The sequence below is a fragment of the Lagenorhynchus albirostris genome, chromosome 1 (genome assembly GCF_949774975.1).
Source record: "Lagenorhynchus albirostris chromosome 1, mLagAlb1.1, whole genome shotgun sequence".
In the NCBI taxonomy this organism is placed as follows: Eukaryota; Metazoa; Chordata; class Mammalia; order Artiodactyla; family Delphinidae; genus Lagenorhynchus; species Lagenorhynchus albirostris.
In genome coordinates, this window is record NC_083095.1 from 40928103 (window position 1) to 40952482 (window position 24380).

Consider the following 24380-nt stretch of genomic DNA (forward strand, 5'->3'; position numbering starts at 1 on the left):
AGTCTTACAGCTATTTTCAGATATTGTTATTAATATTGCTTATATGGTACATATACAAATAATGTTACATAATACTAATTATTTTTATATAGTGTATGTAAGTGTGAAAGTTACTTGTATAACATAGTTCCTTAACATAAAAGGGTTAATTTGAGATGTAAGACACAAGATACTCTTAAACATGCCAACAAATTTTCCAAAAGATCATATGAATTGAAGAAAGAAGTAAATGATGTGGAAATAGAAATTAATTATTTAAACCAGGTATTAATTTTGTTATATGTTTCTAATATATGTGTTAATGTATAAGTGTAATGGTGTGTTAGATGAATGTCTAAGAAGAGCTGTTTCTAAAGAGCCTCGATATGGAGAAAAGCTTATAATAATTTATTTGCCTCAGATTACCATTGAAGCCAAAATGTGTTTTAGGTATTGAGTGTATTCAGCTCTGAGTTTTGGGAAATAGTTTAACTTTCTTTGGGTGCTAAGGAAAGAAGATAGGAAGGAACAAGATGGAGCTTAATAATAGGTATTTAAAGGCATTAGCAGAGCTTACAACAGTGTTGTCCAAAAAGAGAACAAGGCAGTAAATAATTTAAAAGACTTAATCTGGAAAATTTATGACTATAATCTTTATAAAGCTAGTTTAGCCTTTAAGATTGATGGTGCATTATATCTTCATGAATACATTTTTAGTATTGTATTGAAATGTGGCTTTCATTGATGGATATGAGAACCCATCAAAGTCACTTCCAAATCTTGAAAAAAAGTTGAATAGCTGATTTTCTAAATTTTCTGAAAACTGTGTAAAGATGGTATATTTATCATTCATAGGCATGAGGTTCCAAGTAGTATTAATATCATTTTAGTAATGAGAAGAAAGTGGATGCTACTTTCTTTAAAATATATGGTAACTACATCTCTATGTAGGTAATCAATGTCTACTTTGCTTCTGACTGTCCTTTTTAAAAAAGAAGATGAAAGTTCATTGAAATCTAATAGGTTTGCTAATGGAGTTGTAAGAAAAAAGGAGTATGATTTATTGTTAATTTTGACTCTTTTCACTAAAAGATTGCTAATACTACCAAAAATATGTCTTGTGATTATGTAGAAAAAATCATATTCATTAGTTAGGATAAACCATATGTTTATCCTTAATGCTTTGCAGGTAATTATTTTGTTTTGCTTTATCATTTTTCCTTTTAGCAGATTACAAGACTTTATGAAATGAAGAATCTTTCAGAAACTCGGGAAGAAAAAAATAAAAATATAGAAAAGAGAAAGGAATCGAAAGAAAGGTATAAGTAAACTTTAAAATGGGATTTTATATGAAGTTATTCTGCATTTAAAATTTGATTACATATTCTAGCCCAAGCCACTAATATTTACATAGTATCTATAAACATTTATTGTGCAGGCTGTTTTCTATTCATTTCTTACAAAAAATATTAATTTATACCTTTAAATATTATGGACTAATATTCAAAATTGCTTATTATTTAGTAAGGTAAAGGATAATGTGTAGAGAGAAATAGGGTAGCAGCAGCCCGTTTGCTGTTCTGTAACCTGTCAGTTGTACATTTCATCCAGTTTTCCATTATGGGTCACCAAAAGGAGTAAAACAAGAGGAAAAATGATGGGAACAGCAATGTATTTGCCTTTTTATCATCCTGTCACCAGCTTGACCAGTTCTCCTTTGCCACAGAGAGTGAAGATGAATCAAAATGTTACTGAATCTGTGGCATCATATGTTTCCTTGTCTTTCATCCTAATGGTGATAAAATAGACATCAGTGGTGGAGGCACTTAAAAAGAAAAGATTGATTTTGTCTGTTATTGTGTGACAGAAAAATAGATGTATTACTGTTCCTGTTTTTGATAAACTTTCTACTTTTTCTCTTTCTGCCTATACCCTTTTAAAATCTTAAATTCCTCTTCTCAGGCTATATTGCTCTTAATCTGATTTTTCAACACACTCTTCTCCCAAGTTAATTTCCCTTATCTTATTTCCTTGGATCTGTTATTTTTATTGATTTTCCCACTCCCACGTCTCACATCCATGGTAATGTGTCTTTAATTTTATAAAGAAATTGATTAGAAAAATACAGAAATGTACAGAATTTCACTTTATTGATAACTTTTTAATATAAAAATTCTCTGTTGAGAGAAACTTATATAACTTTAGTTATTTTTACTTATATTTTCATAGTTATTATCAAATAATACCAGTATTTACATTATTATTTAACTATCAATAATATAAATTATTTCTCTAATTTAGGAAAAATTCAATGGAATTATTCTTCCAGTAAAATATTTAAGAGATCCATTTATGATTGTAATATTGCTTTAATGATGTCTGTGTTCATGCTAGTTGATTTTTTTCTGAATAAATCTTTTTGAAGTTTGAAGTAGTACTTCAAAATCTAAAGCATGCTATTTGCAAATACAGTTTTGGTTTAAAATGTTTTTCACAGGTTTAGAAAGTCTTTTAAAATGATTATGTTTTAAAAATGAGGGTGTGGTACATTGAGAAGAGCACTGGACTTAATCAGGAAATGTGTATTTTAGTTGTGACACTAGTAAGTAATTTAATAATATTGGGCAGGCTTGTTAAATTCTCTGGAACTTCTTTTCATTATCTGCAAATTGAGGAGTTTTAACTATATAATATCTAAGTATCTCTTCTAGCTTTAAAATATGTTAATTTTTCACTTAGCTAATATTTATAATTCACTCTTTAGAATTTTTGAAAAAGATGAACAGCATGTACTTGTGTTGAATAAAACCCCTCAAAGCAGTCAATTATTTCTTCCATATGAATCTCAGAAATTAGTCAAACCAATAAAGATGCATCCTTCAGAACCAAGAGTTAAAGGTACAGTATCTGTTTATTATTCAAAAACTTAGTTTTCTTTGAAAACACTTAAAAGAAGAAATAGAAAGCAACTTTAGTTATCATTTGGTGTAAGCAAGAGCAAACAATACTGGAGACCTATAGACTCAGTAAAGTGCCACTTTGATTTTTTCTGAGAGCAAACAAGATGTGCCTTCTATACATAACATTTTTCTCTTTGAGAAAGAAATCACTCATACGATATTTTTTTTTTCTTTTTTTTTTTTGATATTTTTTTAAAAAGTGTTTCAGCCTGGTTTCCAGCTGTCAGGGGAGGATGAATAATTATATATTTTTCATTTGAGAGGTTGTATTATCAGTATGTATGATTAAAGTGAGTGGCAGACTTGTGATAATGATATTTATGACTTAGTCACTGAGATATTTGAATGTTTCATTCAATGGATAGATTAACTACATTGTGTTAGGTTAACTGTATTGGCTGTTTTAGTCCCCCAGTCATTAATATCACCACTCTTTGTTCTTTGGTTCCCCATTATAAAGATGTAGTCCCATTATAAAGATGTAGTTTTGTCAGCTGTTTTTTTATTTTATTTTTTTTGCGGTACGCGGGCCTCTCACTGTTGTGGCCTCTCCCGTTGAGGAGCACAGGCTCCGGACGTGCAGTCTCAGCGGCCATGGCTCACGGGCCCAGCTGCTCCGCGGCATTTGGGATCCTCCCGGACCAGGGCACGAACCCGTGTCCCCTGCATCGGCAGGCGGACTGTCAACCACTGCGCCACCAGGGAAGCCCTGTCAGCTGTTTTTTTAAATTTAATTTATTTATTTTTGTCAGCTGTTTTTCATTTTACGTTCATGGTTATTGTAATAGCTATTATATATATTGAGGAATTAAGACTATGTAGTGATTCATAATTCTTTATTTTAATTTAAATTAAATATTAATGTAACTTGATTTTTTAAAATTACAAAATTAGGTTAAATATTGGGCATGCTATTTGATTCTATTTCTGGAATTGATTTGAAGTAGTACCATTTAATAACCTAGATAAAAAAGAAGAAAGTTCTGTGAAGCAGTCAAAACTTGCCAGTATTGACTTCAGACAAAAAGAAAGTGATACTCAGGTAGGTATTTCTTTTTTAATAGTACAAATTAAATGCTTGCATTAAATGAGATAGTGAATGTATTGCATTTAGGACGTGTGTGTGTGTGTGTGTTATAAATATATTAAAGTAGCCATTAGTTCAATCTCAGGATCTAAAAGACTTAAAAGAGTTTCAATATGGCAGCCTGAGCACATACTGTAGCCTTCTCCCTTACTTCTAAAAATAAAAGATACTTGAAAATACCAATCTCTGTACCCAGTAGACCAAAAACGGTAAGACATTTCTAAAGGAATTGTATTGAAGAGGGAAATTGTGGCACCATCTCCACAATGTCATCATTTCTCAAGCTCCATTGGTGTTTTCTTTCCCTGCTATCCTTAATGCTAAGCTTTCACCTCAAGGTTATTTCATGGTCAGAAGCTAACCATTACAACTTGTCATCATATCTTCCTTCTAGGCAGGAAAGAAGAAGGGGAGAAAGGCTAGTTGAGTCAGCCTCATTTTAGGGATCTTTTATGGAAGCTTCTTAAACAATTTATGTTAATGTTTCATTGGCCAGAACTTTGTAACATGGCTACCTCTATCTGCAGAAAGGTTGAGAAATATGATGGGTTTTTTGTTTGTTTGCTTTTAAAATCACAACACAAAGGAAATGTAGATATTGGATAGGATAGAAAACTGGCAGTTTCTGTCATAAGAACAAATCAAATAGATGAAAAATAAGTAAGGATGTAGAGGATCTGAGTAGCACAATTAGCAAACTTTTTACCCAACATACACAAAATTCAGTTAAATTTTGTTTGCAGTATTCACCAAAATTGACTATTTACTAGAACAAAAAGGATATCTCAACCAATTCTAAAAAGCTGCTCTCTTCACTAACCACAGCATAAAAAAATACAAGTTAAACGAAAACATAGCCCTCTCCTCAAAAAACTATTTGGCTGAGAAAAAAGAAATTCACATACTTTGAAATTACTTTTGGGTTATAGAAGAAATCAAAATAGAATTTAAAAACTACTTAAAAGAATACTATAAACCCAAACCTGTGAAAAGTAGCCAAATTGGTCCTCAGAGAGACATTTATATTTGAAAACAAATATACTAGAAAATAAGAAAGATTAAAATTAGCTGAACTTTAAGTATGAAAAGTTGCACTCAAAGTATGAAAAGCTTAACTCAAAATACAGAAATAAAATAATAAATGCAAAGAAAGTAGAAATTAATGAAATTTGAAAGTTGGGTTAATTAATATAGCCAAAAGCTAATAAGTTTCAGCAAGTGTAGAGAAAAAAGAGAATACCCCCCCAACAAAAGAAAATAATAAAAAGGGGGAAAGGTGCATATCTCTACACTTATGTAAGACATCTTTTCTAAGTCCTAAAAGGATACTATAAAACCAAATACCCATAAATTTGAAAATTTAGGTAAGATGGACAGGTTTTTAGCACAATATAAATTGCTAAATAGACTGAAAAAGAAAAACATGAATAGATCAATAACTTAGAAGAAACTGATGTAAGTGAAATGGAAGTGTATATAAATACCTATTTCCCTCTTTTCTCCCTTATTTCCCTCCCTTTTCCCTCCACCACACATGCCCTTCAGAACACGCCAGACTCAATTTTTCAGCTGAATTCTACCAAACTGTTAAGGATTAGATCAGAGTTTCTCAATAGTGGCACTGTTGACATTTTGGGTCAGATAATTCTTTGTTGTGGGGTCGTCTTGTGACCCACTAGAGTCCAGTAGCACCTCATCCCCAAATTATGACAATCAAAAATATCTCCAGACATTGTCAAATGTCTCCTAAGAGGCAAAATTGCCCCCAGTTGAGAACCATTGGATTAAATAATCTTTTTATACAAACAATTCCAGAGTATAAAAAGAGTCGGAAACTATCCAACAAATTATAAATGAATAATCCATTAGATAGCAAGGACAAGGATAGTGAAAGAAAAGAAAAATTATGGTATGTAAGTCTCAAGAATGAACATAGATGTAAAAATCCTAAATAAGTTACTAGCAAACCAAATTTTGCAATGTAACATTGAAAGAGTAATATATTGTGACTAACCTTGGTTTTCCCAAAGAATACAATGATTGTTTAGCATTAAGAAAAATCTAACAATATGATTTCCTATATTAATAGATTAATAAATGATTTTAAATAAAGATTTTTAAAAGAATGTTAGGGAGACTCTTACTACCAGATATTAAAATGTTTTTTTTTATTTTTTAATTAATTAATTTTTAAATAACTTATTTATTTTTGGCTGCATTGGGTCTTCGTTGCTGTGTGAGGGCTTTCTCTAGTTGGGGCGAGCGGGGGCTACTCTTCGTTGCGGTGCGCAGGCTTCTCGTTGCAGTGGCTTCTCTTGTTGTGGAGCACGGGCTCTAGGCGCACAGGCTTCAGTAGTTGTGGTACGTGGGCTCAGTAGTTGTGACTCGCGGGCTCTAGAGCACAAGCTCAGTAGTTGTGGCACACGGGCTTAGTTGCTCCGCGGCATGTGGGATCTTCCTGGACCAGGGCTTGAACCCGTGTCCCCTGCATTGGCAGGCAGATTCTTAACCACTGGGCCACCAGGGAAGTCCTAAAATGTTTATTTTTAAACTTTCATTACTGAGATATAATTCACATATAAAATTGATTGTTTTAAAGTGTACGATTCAGTGGTTTTTAGTATATTCACAAGATAGTGTAACCATCATCACTGTAATTTCAGAACATTTTCATCATTCCCAAACATTTTTAAACATTATCAAAATGCAGTTATTATAACAGTGTGGTACAATAAAAGACAAATTGATGAATGGAGTATATCAAAATAAAAAAGCTTTTGTATGGTGAAAGACACTAACAGAGTTAAAAGAGCGACAGAATTGTCACTTAGGGGATTGGTATCTGTAATGTATAATATACAAAGAAATACATAATAATTCTTAAAAATTAATTTAAAAAACTATAAAAATGGTCAGAGGATAAGTCAGCTTACATAAAAGGAAAGACTAAGGGTCACTAAACATAACAAGATGCCTGACCTCAGGAGAACAGGGAAATGCAAATTAAACCAATGAGATACCTGGTTTCACCTGTCAGATTTGCACACATTAAAACATTTGATAATGTCTAGTGAAGTCAACACCAGTGGGAGTATAATTTGGGACAACTGCTTTAGAGGACTGGTTCACAGTACTCATTAAAAATAAAAATGCACATACTCAGCAATTTCACTTCTTGGCACCTACTCTAAACAATTACTTGAAATACTTGTACAAATACTTGTACCAGGAGGAATATACAAACATGTATATTGTTTAAAACATACATCAAGGGCTTCCCTGGTGACGCAGTGGTTGAGAGTCCGCCTGCCGATGCAGGGGACATAGGTTTGTGCCCCGGTCCGGGAAGATCCCACATGTCGTGGAGCGGCTGGACCCGAGAGCCACGGCCGCTGAGCCTGCGTGTCCGGAGCCTGTGCTCCACAACGGAAGAGGCCACAAGAGGCCCGCGTACAGCAAAAAAAAAAAACAAACAAAAAAACATACATCAAAACTGTAACAACACTTGTTCTTTAAGGGCCAAGTGTTCTTTGAGGGACAAGGTCTTTTTCTTATGATCTAAAGGCACATAAGATGACAGAATTAAGACCAGTGGCTGTTATAACAAATATAAATGGATAAACTTTCCTATTAAAGGTATTTTAATTTCAGGTCAAATAAGAAAAATCAGTGACTCTTCAAAATGAGTGACTCAGGGAGAATGAAAGACTTGAAACAGACAATACAAACATTAGTAAAGTAGCGATTTAAATATTAGTATTAGTGCTTTGTGACTACCTAGAGGGGTGGGATAGGAAGGGTGGGAGGGAGGGAGACGCAAGAGGGAAGAGATATGGGAACATATGTATATGTATAACTGATTCACTTTGTTATAAAGCAGAAACTAACACACCATTGTAAAGCAATTATACTGCAATAAAGATGTTAAAATAAATAAATAATGTTAGTATTAAATAAAGTTAAAAATGAAATATTAGCTTTGTCATACATATTTTAAAAAGAAAGTTTCAGGCTTTAATCTTTTAACCTACTGCTTTCCTTTCCTATAGTCAATTTGTGAGATTATAGGGGATGGAGAGACACAGACATCAGGTTATTAGTTGAGAAAATGGTAAGATTCACTTGATTAATCATGAATAAGGAAGAAAAATTTTAAAGTTTACCTTAAATGAAGAAATACTATCAGGCATAGTTATTATACTTGTCAAAAACATCAAATTCCTTGAGAGTTAAACCTTTTTTGTTTCCCAGTGTTTGACTTAATGTTTTGTATGTAGTTGTTTCATTTAATTTAATGTTTTGTTTGTAGTTGTTGTTGATGTTGATAATAACAGTGAGGATGAGGAAGATGACAGTGTTCTTGGAGAGCCCTGAGTATCCATGGCAAGCAAAACATTCTGTTGTTTTGTGTAGTCAGTTCTAATGCTTAATTTCTTTTGTTCAGGTATTGAATGACTCTGCTGTGAATAACCATTCAAAGTGTTCACATGTTACGGCTTCTAAAAGTTCACAAAATTTTATGCAGTTCAGGTAACCTTTAAAAATAAGAAAATGCTTTATTTTCTGAAATAATTTATCGCTCAGTAAATAATATAAAAATTTTGTTTATTGTATTTTAGATTAACTCCACCGAAACAATCAGATTGCAATCAATGGTTGGAAAAGGGAGATACAGGTATTTGCTGTTTATATTTTTCCTAAGAAATGGGAGTAACAAGTTATATCAGGTTTTTATACTAGTCAAATAAATTATTTGTATTGGTTGCATCTCTGGTTAACTGACCATGCATGCCTGGTTTTTAAATACATTTTTCTTAAATATAAAACAAATGCATTTTATTGTAGAAAATTTGGAAAATGGAGAAAAATATAAAAGAAACAAAAATATGACCACCCAGATATAACTGACACTACATAACACTGTTGTATATTCTTATATTTTTTTCTATGCATATCTGTGTTTTGGTCTTTTAGTTTATTCCTCCAAATTTGAAGCATACTATGTATATTATTGTGTATCCTTTTCTTTCCACTTGATGTACTGTTAAGGATATTTTTCCATGCCATTAAATAGATTTTATTTGTGATGACTTATAATAGGTCTTTGCATCGGTATGCTGTAATTTATTTAGCCATTCTCTCACAGTGAATATTTTGTTATTTCCAGGTTTTTTGCTGTTATAAATAATGCTACTATATTCTTTTATATAAATATTTTATTATCTTGGATTATTTTCTTTGAATAAAATCATAGAAAGGTCACAGAATATATATGTATGAGTTTTTTATCCTAGAATCAACTAGCTATTGGAACTTTGATGCACCCTTGAGAGACAGAGACTCATTCTCTGTCTCTATGTATATATGTATATGTATATGTATACATGTATGTATATGTATATATAAAATATATAATATATCATAGAGACACATAGATATGTGTATATATATATATATTTTTTGGTAGCCCAATAACGCATGGTAATTATTCTATTCATTAGGCATTAACAACATTGAGGTTAGTCTTTACCTCTTCTTGTCTATAGCATGTGGATTACTGACTTATTTTGAAATTTAAAAAATGGCTTATTCTGACAGTGTAGTTTTCTGCAAATATATGCACATTCAGAATGGTCATATAATATACTATGAGTCTATTCCTCTCACTCTCAATATAGGATTCAACCAAGACAATATGCTTATTTAATGCAGATGGATAGTCTTCCTGCTTTCTTCTGGAGAAAAGAATTATATCTTATCTGCCCAGGTGATATATTTCACCTGTTTATAATCCTCTATATATGCTAAGCTGACAGAGTGTTAGACAAGGGAGGAACAGATAATCTCTAAGAACAATATACCCCCTAATACAGATATATGGGGAAATGCATGTATCTGGCATAGTCCTAGTTGCCATTGAGCATGTATGGTGAGGCTTCACACCCAAGAAGGCATATAATTATCTTCCAAGAAGAAAAGACTCTTCAACAATCTCCAACCCTATCTTTTGAAGAAGTTAATATGTTGTGAAAATAGTACTGTGACTGAACTCAAGAGACAAAACTATAAAACATTCAGATGACCAAACAGGGAAACATTTATTCAAGATAGGAAAGAATTTCTTAAAAAGAATTAAAAAGCCAAATCATAAAAGAAAAATTGATAAATTTGGCTATATTAAAATTAAGAATTTCTGTTCATCAAAAGACACTATGAAAAGAATGGGAGGCAAGAGAATATATTTCCAATACATAAAACTGTCAAAGGACTAGTTTCCAAAAATGTATAAAAAACTTCTACAAACCAAGAATAAAAATATGGACAACCCAGTAAGAAATATGTGCAAAATAAATGAATAGGCACTTCAAATAGAGAAACTTTTGTGGCAGATAAACATGAAAAGATGTTCAACAAATCAGGAAACTGAAAAATAAACCCACAGTGAGATATTATACACCCATCAGATGAGCAAAATTCGGAAAGTCTGACAATAGTAGATGTTGATGAGAATGTAGGACAGTTAGAACTCTCATAACTATTGGTAGGGACTGTCATTTATAAATGAAATATATTGTCATATAACTAAATTATAATTGGAACTAGTAATTTTGTCTGGTGAAATCGAATGATTTCCTAGGATAGCTCAGGATGGCTAGCTGCCACAACAAAAATTGGTGAATAGTTTCAAAACTAAAGTTTGGAAAATAGTTTAACATCTGGTAAAATGAAAGATACACTACCCTATATTTTGTAATTCCACTCCTAGGTATATACCTAGAGAAATACAAGTACATATATACAAGTATATATATAGAAGAATGTTAACAACATTGTTTGTAATAGCCTCAAAGCAGAAACACCCCAAATGTCCATTTGCAATAGAATGGATAGATAGATATATTGTGTTTGTACAATGGAATGCATCCGTAAAAGGAAGCAAACTATGTCTATATGCAACAATACATAACGAATCTCATAAGTGTATACTAAACAAAAAAGCACGACAAATGTATTATTATTTCATCATATAACATTTTAAAACGGAAAAAAACTATATTGCTTAGGTGATAAAACTGTATAAAGCAAATCAGAGTATTGATTATTACAGAAGTCAGGTTAGTATTTACCGATGAGGAGGAAGATATGTGGAATATGGGGCCTTATGGAGAACTCATAATGTTCTATTTCTTTACCTAGGTGGTGGTTACATGGGGTGTTCTCTTTATAATTTCGTTCGTTAAACTGTTCATATAGGTTTTATTCTCTTTATGTATTGGGTTGAACTATCTAAAATCTCCATTTTTAAAAAAAATTTTATTTATTTATTTTATTTTTGGCTGTGTTGGGTCTTCGTTTCTGTGCGAGGGCTTTCTCTAGTTGTGGCGAGCGGGGGCCACTCTTCATCGCGGTGCACGGGCCTCTCACTGTCGCGGCCTCTCTTGTTGCGGAGCACAAGCTCCAGATGCGCAGGCTCAGTAGTTGTGGCTCACGGGCCTTGTTGCTCCGCGGCATGTGGGACCTTCCCAGACCAGGGCTCGAACCCATGTCCCCTGCATTGGCAGGCAGAGTCTCAACCACTGCGCCACCAGGGAAGCCCTTAAATTTCCATTTTTATAGACCCAGAATAGTTAAATATTGGCAATTTCATATGGTTTGGCTAATATGTTTTATTTACAATTAAATTACAAACAGAAAATATATTTTGTTCTCATATAACAAACAGATGCTGAGTGTGGAGATAAAGAGACGGTAAAACAATTGAGAGAATCAAAATGTACTTCACAAGTAAGTCAAATGTTTGGTTTCTAATTTCTAAGCAAAATATTACAATTTTAAGTATTCTGTTTCCATTTTAATTTCAATTTGGTATAATGAAGATTATTTATGTGAGGTCTAGATCTTATTAGTTTGGTAATCAAGTTGCTGTGATGTTACAGATGCTATCCCTTGGAGGAGTTATAGGTTTAAAAATGAAGCCACAAAAAGTTTACATGAAAATTTACACAAAAAATTGTCATTAATAATTGACTATATATAATTGATACCACAACAACTAAATCATAACTGAAGAAAACAATTTTGTTTGGTAAGATTGAATTATTTGCCCAGGCTGCCACAAAAGTATCTTCAAAATATTTTTTAATAGTGGAAAGCTTTAGTGATGATAGGTGTAGGCAATGTACCGTAGCTACTAAGGGATAAGACAGGAGAAACAAGAGTAGTATTCTGCTGTAAAGAAATACAGGTAAAAAGCACATTTTCATTTTTTTGCTGGAGGGACCCAAACTGTTTCCGTAATGGGATTTGTTAACAAAACATTTGAGAAATCATATTCCTAAGCCTACAAAATGATATAAAGGAAAATTAGTATTCAAGTTCTCAATCTTTGCAGGGAAAGTAGTATAATGAATTTATTAGGGCAAAAAGTGCAAAGAACATAAGAAGTGAGAGCAAGATTGCTCTTTTCTTTCAAGGGGATATCGTATACAAATCTTGACCCAGAGCATGATGTGGAAATTTTAAAAGAAAAATCATTCCTAACCATTTTTCTTCATCAATCTGAGTATGTCCTGGTTATGAGTTACTTTTTCAGGTAGGGGTAGGTGAGATAGAGCTGGGAAGAAAAGAAAAATTGGAAAATCAAAAATAATTATTTTCCTGTTTTTTGAACAGATATATTTTGATATCACTTTCACCAATTATTATTATTTTACTTATTTTGTCTATGAAACGATAACATCGTATGTTAATAGGATGTTTTTAACCTCATATTTTTACATATATGAGTTTATTAATGCAATAACATTCATTTTTGTAGTTTTCTGTTACTTTGAATTTGCAGGTTACATATGCCGAACATTTGGGAAAGCCAATAGAAAGTAATAGTGATGAAGTAGAAGAAAGGGCTGAGATTTTTCCACGAACTCCTGAAATTCCTTTATTTTTAAGGACTCCTGAAGCTGTAAGAACACCTGACTCTGTGGAGAAATTACCTAAAACCCCCTCATTTGAAATGTAAGATTTTAATTAGTAATTATAATGAAAGAATCTACATATTGAGTTATGTAAGTAATTGATAGGAATAGTAAAATGCCTAATACCTGTAACTTTTAAAAGTTTTTATTATGGAATATTTCAAATATACAAAGGAGAGAGAGAGAGTAAGTATAATGAACTCTCATGTACCTATCACTCTGTTGGAACAGTTATAAACATTCTGCCATCTCGTTTCATAGATCCTCTTCCCCATTTTCCCTGAAACATTTAGCTGAAGGTGGACTAGATCATGAGTACTTATCAAGTTCAATAGTATAAGATTTAAGATTTTCAGAAGAATAAAAAATGTATGGAAAAATTTTAAACGTCGAGCTAAAAAGTTACTATCACATTTGGTAGGTTGTGTACATCATTGAATAATGTTCCAGCAGTCATTTTTCCTTAATGTTATAGTGTCTAAAACAAGAGTTACCATTCTTTTAAGTAATCTTAGTAGGCATAAATATCTGTAACATCATTATTTAACTTTGGAAAATACAGATTTGTAGTTTACAGCCAAGAAAATAGTGCTGCATTCAAGCTCTCTGTTTAGTTCAATCTTTTCTTAAATCTGAACCCTGAGATTCTTCTAAAATGTATGTCAAACAGATTTCACTTCATCAGGAATCTCTCACCTGTGTTCTACTCTGTTTTTTAAATTGCTACTAAGATTTTTATATATGAATGTCATGCTGTTGACTCAAACACAGCATGTTCAAAGTGGAACTCATCATCAAATCTGAGAACTGTAAAAGTATATGGCAATTGTATACTGAAACCTCTCTTTATGGATGAGAAAACCAATCTGTAAAGTGACTCATTAATGGTCATGGAGAGAGTTATAGAAGTATCTTCAGACTTCTATTATTTAACACGCAGTTAATAACACTATGTGTAAGCATTTAATAAATATTGCTCCTTTCATATTCACAACGGCTTTATGAGATGCAAGTACATTATTATCCTTATTTTATAGATGAGGAAATAGAATCACAGGTGATACAACTCATTGGTGGCAGAGTTGAGATTTAAACCCGGGCAGTTCTGCCTCCAGAATTCATGTTTTAACCACGTGTTATATACTGTCTTGTCTAATTATTTTTCCCAAATCATTTTATAACTTAACTCCCTTATGAAGCAATCTGTCATGGCTGGCTTCTCATTAAGACTAAAATTTTGTGACTGCTTTCAAGATCTTGGGGACAGTATAGCATCAGGCTTAAGAGCTTAGACTTTGAATCTTTGTTGCTACATTCAAATCCCAACTCTGGCACTTATATTCTTTTGAGCAAATCATTTAATCTTCCTATGCTTCAAAATCCTCTTCTCTGAAATGGAGATGATAATAATGGTAGATATCTCATAGGGTTATTGTGAGGAATAAGTAAATTAATGATAATGAAAATACATAGAATAGAGCCTGACAGTATATTCTTAGTAGGAATTCTTTATTATCATTTCATAATTGATTATTCTACTTTAGTTAATATTATTCTCCACCCAAAACCATAGGTTTGTTTTTTTCTCCATAGATTTGTCACTTCCATAACTACTTCCTCCCTTTTCCTGCTATGCTAATTCTTACCTCTATGCCATTGCCTATGGTGCTTACCAGTCTGCAATATTTAATAATATGTATTTAACATTTTGATGATTTATTTCTCTGTATCAGAAATAGAAATACAGCTACTGAATGTCAAACACAAAAGGAATCCCCTGGATTTTCTTTTCTTATGAGTTATACTTCTAGATCTCCTGGATTGAATTTATTTGATTCTTCTGTATTTGATTCAGAAATCTCATCACATCAGGTAATATGAGAAGCTAAAGTTTTATTTCTAAAAAAATTGTATGCTGAAACCTCAAAAAGTTTAATTCTTTAATACTAAACTTCCTTGGAGCACAGTACAAAACAGAGGCAATTTATTTTATTTAAAAAATTTTTTATTGATGTATATTTGATTCACAATGTTGTGTTCATTTCTGCTGTACAGCAAAGTGAGTCAGTTATATATATTTTTTTGTATATATATATATACATATTCTTTTTCATATTCTTTTCCATTATGGTTCGCCACAGGATATTGAATATAGTTCCCTGTGCTGGACAGTCAGAACTTGTTGTTTATCCATCCTATATACAGAGTCTGCCTTTGCTAATCCTAGACTCCCAATCCTTCCCTCCCCTCCCGCCTCCTTGGCAACCACAAGTCCGTTCTCTATATCTGTGAGTCTGTTTTTGTTTTGTAGGTATGTTGACTTGTGTCATATTTTAGATTCCACATGTAAGTGATATCGTATGGTATTTGTATTTCTCTTTCTGACTTACTTCGCTTAGTATGATAATTTCTAGGTTCATCCATGTTGCTGCAACATGGCATCATTTCATTCTTTTTAATGACTGAGTAGTATTCCATTGTATATATATATATGCCGCATCTTCTTTATCCATTCATCTGTCGATAGACATTTAGGTTGTTTCCACGTCTTGGCTATTATAAGTAGTGCTGCTGTGAACACAGGGGTGTATGTATTTTTTAGAATTATAATTTTGTCTGGATATATGTCCAGGACTGGGATTGCTGGATCGTATGACAACTCTATTTTTAGTTTTTTGAGGAACCTCCATACTATTTTCCATTGTGGCTGCACCAATTTACATTCCCACCAACAGTGTAGGAGGGTTCCCTTTTCTCCACAGCCTCTCCAGCATTTGTAATTTGTCAACTTTTAAATTATGGCCACTCTGACTGGTGTGAGGTGGTATCTCATTGTACTTTTGATTTGCATTTCTCTAATGATTAGCGATATTAAGCATCTTTTCGTGTGCCTATTGGCCATCTGTATGTCTTCTTTGGAGAAATGTCTGTTTAATTCTTCTGCCCATTTTTTGATTGGCTTGTTTGTTTTGTTGTTGTTGTTGAGTTGTATGAGCTGTTTGTATGTTTTGGAAATTAAGCCCTGTTGGTCACATCATTTGCAAATATTTTCTCCCAGTCTGTAGGTTGTCTTTTCGTTTTGTTTAAGGTTTCTTTTGCTGTGCAAAAGCTTGTAAGTTTGATTAGGTTCTATTTGTTTATTTTTGCTTTTATTTCTATTACATTGGGAGACTGACCTAAGAAAACATTGGTATGATTTATGTCAGAGAATGTTTTGCCTATGTTCTCTTCTAGGAGTTTTATGGTGTTTTGTTTTATATTTAAGTCTTTAAGCCATTTTGAGTTTATTTTTGTGTATGGCATGAAGGTGTGTTCTAACTTCGTTGATTTACATGTAGTTCTCCAACTTTCCCAATACCACTTGCAGAGGCAGTTTTTAAAAGATTCTGAGTATTGATAGCATAACAACGTTCCCCCATTATCTTTATGTTTTCAACCTCAAGTGGCTCAAATTGACATCAGTTCATAAAACAGAATCTCAGGATAGCAATGATTTAAATTGCAGTTAAAGGCAGTTTAAAAATTAATTTGGCTTTGTAATTCTAAACAAACTTCATATATTCTCAGTGTGAAAAAATTTTCAGGTAGGTAGTTGGTCTTTTCAACTACATGTGTATGTAGAAACAAAAATTGACAGGATTAAAGGGAGAAATAGACAAAAACACAAACTTAGTTGGAGGTTTTTAATACTCCTTTCTCAGCAATTGATAGAATTAGGCAACACAATCAAGAAAGATCTCATATAAAATCTGAACAACCCCATCGACCCCCTTGACCTAACAGACATTTATAGAATACCACATCTAACAACTGCAGCATATTTATTCTTTTCAAGCACTGATGGTACTTTCACCAAGATAGACCATATTCTGGGCCATTAAATGGTTCCTAATAAATTTAAAAGGATAGAAATTATACGGAGTATGTTATCTGATCATAATGGAATTAAATTAGAAATCAATAAGATATTAGGAAAGTCCTAAATATTTAGGCCATGGATCAAAGAAGAAATTAGAAAAGATTTTGAAATGAATGGTTATGAAAATTCAGCATATCAGAAACTGTAGGTTGCTGCCAAAACGAGAGCAAAATAACTTTAAATAATTTAATTAACCATTTAAATAATTAAATTAATAGAAAAGAAGAAAGGTCTGTAATCGGTGACCTAAAGTTCCACCTTGAAAAGCTAAAAAAAGAAGAAAGTAAACCCAAAGTAAGTAGAATGAAAAACTACGAAGAATAAGAAGTCAATGAAATAGAAAACAAACAATAGAGAAAATTAGCAAAGCCAGAGTTGGTTGGTTGAAAAAAATTGACAAAATTTATAAACTTACTAGATTGACAAATAAAAAGATAAGATTTACCTGTATTAGGAATGAAAGAGAGGATATTATTATGGCTTCTACTGATTTTAATAATAAGAGAATAGTATGAAATAGAAGACTGATAAGGGGGAACTTTACTTTTACATATTAAAATATCCTATAAGCCTAGAGCAATCAAAATAGTGTGGTAAAGGTACAAGGATTGATTGATTGATCAATGGCATGGGAAATGTCTTGAAACAAAAGAATTTAGAATGCAATATAGATAGGACCACAAATTAGTGGGGATAAATTAGGCATTTGTCTTACACTGTACACCAATAGATATTATAGATGTATTACATTTTAAAATGTTAACCATAAAATATTTCAGAAGAAATATACATGAATATTTACCAGATCTTAAGAGAAGGAAGTATTCTCTAAGCATGAAAACAGTGGAAAAAGAGCCAAAAGAAAATAAAGAGGGTTTTGGTTTGGTTACATACAAAATTTTATATGTTAAAAAAATTTAAAGGCAAAATGATAATGTGTTATAAAATATTTGCAATAATATCACAAACAGTTAAGGTTTTTATTGTATAAAGAGCTTATATGTACCAGCAAGAAAATTACTGCCTCAATAGAGTTATGGACAGAGTCTATTTGGTGAATAGATAATTCACCGAAAAAGAAATTCAAGTGCCTTATAAAATCTCTGGGAAAATCAGCTTTCCTTATTAATTGTCAAAGAAGTATAAATCTGTGCATAATAGTATATATTCAAGTGTGATTTATATTAGAAAAAAATAGAAACAACATAAATGTTTTAAACAAAAGCATGATTGAAACTATATTGTATGTCCATATTAGAGGAATAATAAAATGCCATAAAATAAGGTTTTGGAAGAATAGTTATGTGGAAAAATGCTCATAATGCAATGTTAAAAGGAAAAAAAAGAGGACAGAAAACTATGTTTCATGATCCCATTTTTTGAAAACCCTGTTTTACAGAGAAAATGGACTCTTTTGGCAGCAAAACTTTATTTGAACTGACATGAAGCTGTAATACTTTGTATTATTTTTATAGTCAGGAAAGCAGTAACAACAACCTGATTTGTGAAAGACCTTCAGAGTAAAACAAAGTTAATTAGAATTTTAGGTTATATTAATATTCCAAAGTAGGAAGTATCCTTGGTATAATATATATATATATAGCCTATTAATATTTTATCTATTGCCAGAGTCAAATCAATAAACCTTATTTTAATATAAGTCAATGATAGTTTTGAAGATAGATCTCTTTTTAATTACAATAATGCGCTATAAAGAATGTTGCAATTTTGTCTACTCTAATTATGCTTATTAGACAAACTAGGCTTTAGAGTCTAATATAAATGCTATACCTACTGTTCTACTGATTTCATGAGTAATATTTAATGGAAATTTTTTTTCAGTTTCATGAACATTATTCTGCAGGAAATTTAAATCTTCTCTCATCACAACAAGAAATTGGTAAGTGATTTAAAGTTTGCTATATATAAAACCATGTTAACTTTCACCATTTGTGTTTAGTTTGTCTCTGATTTTCTTAGGCACTCAGTTTATTCTTTAAAAATATCCGTTACTTCTGCACCATTCACTAATTATTATTATTATTTTTTAGCAATTTAGCTTCTTCTCTCACTACTCTACCAAAACTTGCTTTTTCCAATATTACTAATGACTTACTAATTATCAAACATTATGAGTATTTTATTTTTATTATCATATTCGGTCACTTTGCAGCATTTGATATTGTTGACTATTCCCATCTCCCTTCTGGAGTTTTTGGATTTTGTCTTGTCTCGCTGGGGCTTACTTTTTATTGGACCTTCTTTCTTCATTTATCCGTTGATTAGTTCATTTATTCAACATATAAAAATAAATGTATTTATATATAGTATATTTTATATCAGGTACCACTTCTGGCTCTGGTGATAGAATAGTGGACAAGAATGCAAAATTCTCATAGGGTTTATGTTCTAGTGGGATAAACTGAAAATAGACAATGATTATATGTAAGGTAATGCACTAAAAAACAGTTGATATGGATTTGAATTGGCAGTCAGACTCACTGTCACAATTTCTAGTCTTAGATTTACTTAACTTTATAGAAAGATACAGGATAGGAGATAACAGCATGTGCAGCGTCTTTATCTTATTGAGAGGCCCACCGGCAACCCAAATAATAAGCTTTCTTTTGCTACCTCGTCTACATGGGATATGTAAAGCTGCTAGGACAAAAGGCATGATGCAGGTAAATCACCTTGACACACAAAAGCTGCAGGCTTGGTTTCCCACCTGAAAGCTAGGAAGGACTATATACCAAGTCACAGGTCCTCTAATTCAGGTGTAGTCCCACCCAGTAGACTAGTCAAATACATCATTATACATTTACCTTAATTCTTATTTTCTAAGAAAACAGTGCTGTGAGGAGTCAGACTCCAAGGTCATTCTTCCAGGTGGGCCTGGATCAGCACAGGCCTGATGTTAACTCTACTCACTTGTGGGGTTAAATATTATGAAGAAAACTAAAGCAGAGTAAGGGAAATAGGGAGTATTTGGATTGGGAAGATAGTTGCTGTATTCCAAGGGAATCAGAGAAGGCATCACTAAAAGGCAGCAATTTGAGCAGAGACCTGAAGGAGGTGCAGGTACAAGCTACTGGGATAACTGTTCTAGGCAGAGGGTTCAAAGGCCTTGAGATGGGAGTGTGCTCAGCGTGTTCATTGAACAGCAGCTTAATTGATATGATTGGAATAAAATAAGGAAGGAAAAACTGGTAAGAAATTAAATCAGAGAAGTTGGAGGGAGAGCAAACTATAGGGGACACTTAGACCATTTAAGGACTTTGGGGTGTTTTTTTCTCTGTTTGAGATGGGAAGCTATTGGAGAGTTTTCAGCAAGGACTGAAATGATCTGACAGGTTTTAAAAGAATTGTTTGGCTCCTATACGGAGAACAGACCATATGGAAACGTGGGGGAGATCAGGGAGATTGATCAGGGAGCTATTGAAATAGTACAGGTGAGAACTGATAATAGTGCGGATGATGTCAGTGGAAGTGGTGAGAAAGATCAGATTTTGGTTATTAAGTTTTCTGAAGGTAGAGTTGTAAGGATCTGCTTATGGACTGGATGTAAGGATTAAGAGAAAGAAGGATGATGCCAAGATTTTGACCTGAATAATTTTAAGAATGGAATTAACATCTGTTGAAATATAGAAGGCTGTAGAAGTTGACTTGAGATTGACAGGAGTTTAATTTTAGAAGTGTTATCACTGAAAAGCCTATATTAGATATCTGAGTGAAAGTAAGTAGGAAATTTTATATATGAACCTGGAATTCATTGGGGTGAGACATAAATTTTGGAATTGTCATACATGGTTATTAAATGCCATAAGACCAGAATGAATCCAGCAATTGTAGACATTCTTTAAATGCGACTATCTAAAATATTAAATCTATTTACATTCTCCCCTTTGACACTCTCATTTGACACTCATTCACTTCAGCATTTTCAAATATTATAATACATATCTTCCCTCCCTGACTTCTCCTAACTCTCTTAAACTCCTGGACCTTACTTTTCTTAGGCTCCCCCCACGTTTTATTTTACTGAGATAAAATTGTCATACACCACTGTATAAATTTAAGGTGCGTTACATAATGGTTTGAAGTACTTATATTGTGAAATGATTCCTGCAGTAAGTTTAGTTAGCATCTATCATCAAATATAGATACAATTAAAAAATTTTTTTCTTCTTTGTTATGAGAACTTTTAGGATTTAATCCCTTAACAATTTTCATATGTATAACACAGTAATGTTAACTATGGCATCATGTTTTACATTACATCCCTAGTACTTATTTATCTTATAACTGGAAGTTTGTACCTTTTGACCACCTTCTCCCAATTTCCCCTCTCCATACCCTCACTTCTGGTAACCACAAATCTGATCTCTTTTTCTGGGAGTTTGGTTTCTTTCTTTTCTAATTTTTTAGTTTCTAATTATAAGTGAGATCATACAGGTCTGACTTATTTCACTTAGCATAATGCCCTCAAGGTCCATCCATGTGGTTGTAAATAACAAGATTTTCTCCTTTTTTATGGCTGAATAATATTTGTATATGCATGTATACATATTTAGATATCTCACAACTTCTTTATCCATTCATCCATCATTTCACACACAGGTTATTTCCATATCTTGGTTATTATAAATAATGCTGCTATGAACATAGGGGCGCAGATATCTTTTCAAGTTAGTGTTTCATTTCTTTTGGATATATTCCCAGAAGTGGAATTGCTGGATCATATAGTGGTTCTATTTTTAATTTTTTGAGGAACTTCCATACTGTTTTCCATAGTGGCTTTAGCAGTCTATAATCCCACCAATAGTGCACAAGAGTTCCTTTTTCTTTTTCTTTTTTTAAATTTTATTTATTTATTTATTTATTTTTGGCTGTGTTGGGTCTTCGTTTCTGTGCGAGGGCTTTCTCTAGTTGCGGCAAGTGGGGGCCACTCTTTATCGCAGTGCGTGGGCCTCTCACTGTCGCGGCCTCTCTTGTTGCAGAGCACAAGCTCCAGACGCGCAGGCTCAGTAGTTGTGGCTCATGGGCATAGTTGCTCCGCAACATGTGGGACCTTCCCAGACCAGGGCTTGAACCCGTGTCCCCCACACCTGCAGGCAGACTCGCAACCACTGTGCCACCAGGGAAGCCCAAGAGTTCCTTTTTCTGTACATCCTCTCCAACATTTTTTATTTCTTGTCTTTTTGATGATGGTCATTCTAACAGGTATGAGAAGATATCTCATTGTGTTTCTGTTGTTGTTTTTTTCTTTTTGGCTGCACTAGGTCTTCGTTGAAGAAAGACCGCAGAGAAAGCACGCAGGCTTTCTCTAGTTGTGGCAAGCGAGGGCTATTTGTTGCGGTGTGCGGGCTTCTCATTGCAGTGGCTTTTCTTGTTGTGGAACATGGGCTCTAGGTGTGCAGGCTTCAGTAGTTGTGGCCCATGGGCTCAGTAGTTGTGGTGCGCGGGCTCTAGAGTGCACGGGCTTCGGTAGTTGTGGTGAACAGGCTTAGTTGCCCCACAGCATGTGAGATCTTCCTGGACAAGGGATCGAACCCATGTCCCCTGCATTGACAGGCGGATTCTTAACCACTGGACCACCAGGGAAGTCCCTCATTGTGTTTTTAATTTGCATTTTCCTAGTGACTAGTGACATTGAGCATATTTTCATGTACCTGTTGGCCATTTGTATATCTTCTTTGGAAAAATGCCCATTCAGATTGTTTGCCCTTTTTTTTTTTTTTTTTTTTTTTTTTTTGCGGTACGCGAGCCTCTCACTGTTGTGGCCTCTCCCGTTGCGGAGCAACAGGCTCCAGACACGCAGGCTCAGCGGCCATGGCTCACGGGCCCAGCCGCTCCGCGGCATGTGGGATCTTCCCGGACCGGGGCACGAACCCGTGTCCCCTGCAACAGCAGGCGGACTCTCAACCGCTGTGCCACCAGGGAAGCCCTGCCCATTTTTTAATTGAATTATTTGTTTGTTTGCTGTTGTGTTGTATAAATTCTTTATATATTTTGGATGTTAACCCTTTATTGGATATATGGTTTACAAATATATTTTCCCATTTTGTAAGTTGTCTTTTCACATTGTTGATTGTTTCTTTTGTTGTGCAGAAGCTTCTTAGTTTGATGCAATCCCATTTATTTTTCATTCTGTTGCTTGTGCTTTAGGTGTCATATCCAATATTGTTGCCAAGACTCATATCAAGGATCTTTTTTCCTATAGTCTCTTCTAGGAGTTTCATGGTGTCAGGTCTTACCTTTAAGTCTTTACTCTGTTTTGAGTTAATTTTTGTGAGTGATGTAAGGTAGTGGGTCTAGTTTCGTTCTTTTACATATGAATATCCTATTTTCCCAGCACCATTTATTGAAGAGACTATCTTTTCTCCATTGAGTATTCTTGGCTCCCCTGTCAAATATCAGTTAATTGTGTGTGCTTGGGTTTATTTCTGGGCTCTCAGTTCTGGTCCATTGATCTATTTGTCTGTTTTTATATCAGTACCATTCTGTTTTGATTACTATAGCTTGAAATCAGGAGTGTGATGCCTCCCTCCTTGTTCTTTCTCAGGATTGCTTTGGCTTTTCTTTTGTGGTTCCATATAAATTTTTGGATTTTTTTTCTACTTCTGTAAAAAATATCATTAGAATCTTGATAGAGATCATCCTGAATCTATAGGTGGCTTTTGGTAGTATTGGCATTTTAGCAATATTAATTCTTCCAATCTGTGAACATGGGATACCTTTCCATTTATTTCTGTGTTCAATTTTTTCTGTGAACATGGGATACCTTTCCATTTATTTCTGTCTTCAGTTTTTTTCACCAGTGTCTTGTAGTTTTCTGAGTAGAGGTCTTTTACCTCTCTGGTTAAGTTTATTCCTAAGTATTTAATTGTCTTGGTGTAAATGGGATCATTTCCTTTATTCCTTTTTCAGATAATTTGTTAGCGTACAGAAATGCTGCTGATTTTTGGATGTTTATTATGTATCTTGCAACTTTAGTGAATTTGTTGTTTAGATGTAACAAGTTTTTGGTGGAGTCTTTAGGATTTTCTATATATAAAATCATGCCATCTGCAAATAGAAATAATTTTACCTCATACTTTCCAATTTTGAGGCTTTTTATTTCTTTTTCTTGCCTGAATGCTCTGACATGGACTCTCAATACTATGTTGAATGGGAGTGGACACGCTTGTCTTGCTCCTGATCTTAGAGGAAAAGCTTTCAATCTTTTATTATTGTGTATCATGTTAGCTATGGGCTTATCGTATATAGCCTTTATTATGCTTATTATGTTGAGGTGAGTTTCTTCTATATGTAATTTTTTAAGAGTTTTATCATGAATGAGTTGAATTTGTCAAATGCTGTCTCTGCAACTATTGAGATGATCATATGATTTTTTCTTTCATTCTATTAATGTGATGTATCATGTTGATTGATTTGCATACATCAAACCATCCTTGCAT

General features: G+C 33.2%; 1 protein-coding gene across 1 annotated transcript in view; it reads left to right on the top strand.

The window, feature by feature from the left end:
* C1H14orf39 (chromosome 1 C14orf39 homolog) overlaps positions 1-24380 on the top strand; it is a 53422-nt gene that overhangs the window by 25180 nt on the left and 3862 nt on the right. The window contains exons 7-16 of the mRNA XM_060163869.1: positions 144-264; positions 1207-1298; positions 2744-2877; positions 3905-3981; positions 8471-8556; positions 8646-8701; positions 11750-11811; positions 12869-13041; positions 14735-14873; positions 18763-18820. Of these exons, the coding sequence (XP_060019852.1) occupies positions 144-264; positions 1207-1298; positions 2744-2877; positions 3905-3981; positions 8471-8556; positions 8646-8701; positions 11750-11811; positions 12869-13041; positions 14735-14873; positions 18763-18820 (998 nt within the window). The remainder of the gene's footprint in view (positions 1-143; positions 265-1206; positions 1299-2743; positions 2878-3904; positions 3982-8470; positions 8557-8645; positions 8702-11749; positions 11812-12868; positions 13042-14734; positions 14874-18762; positions 18821-24380) is intronic.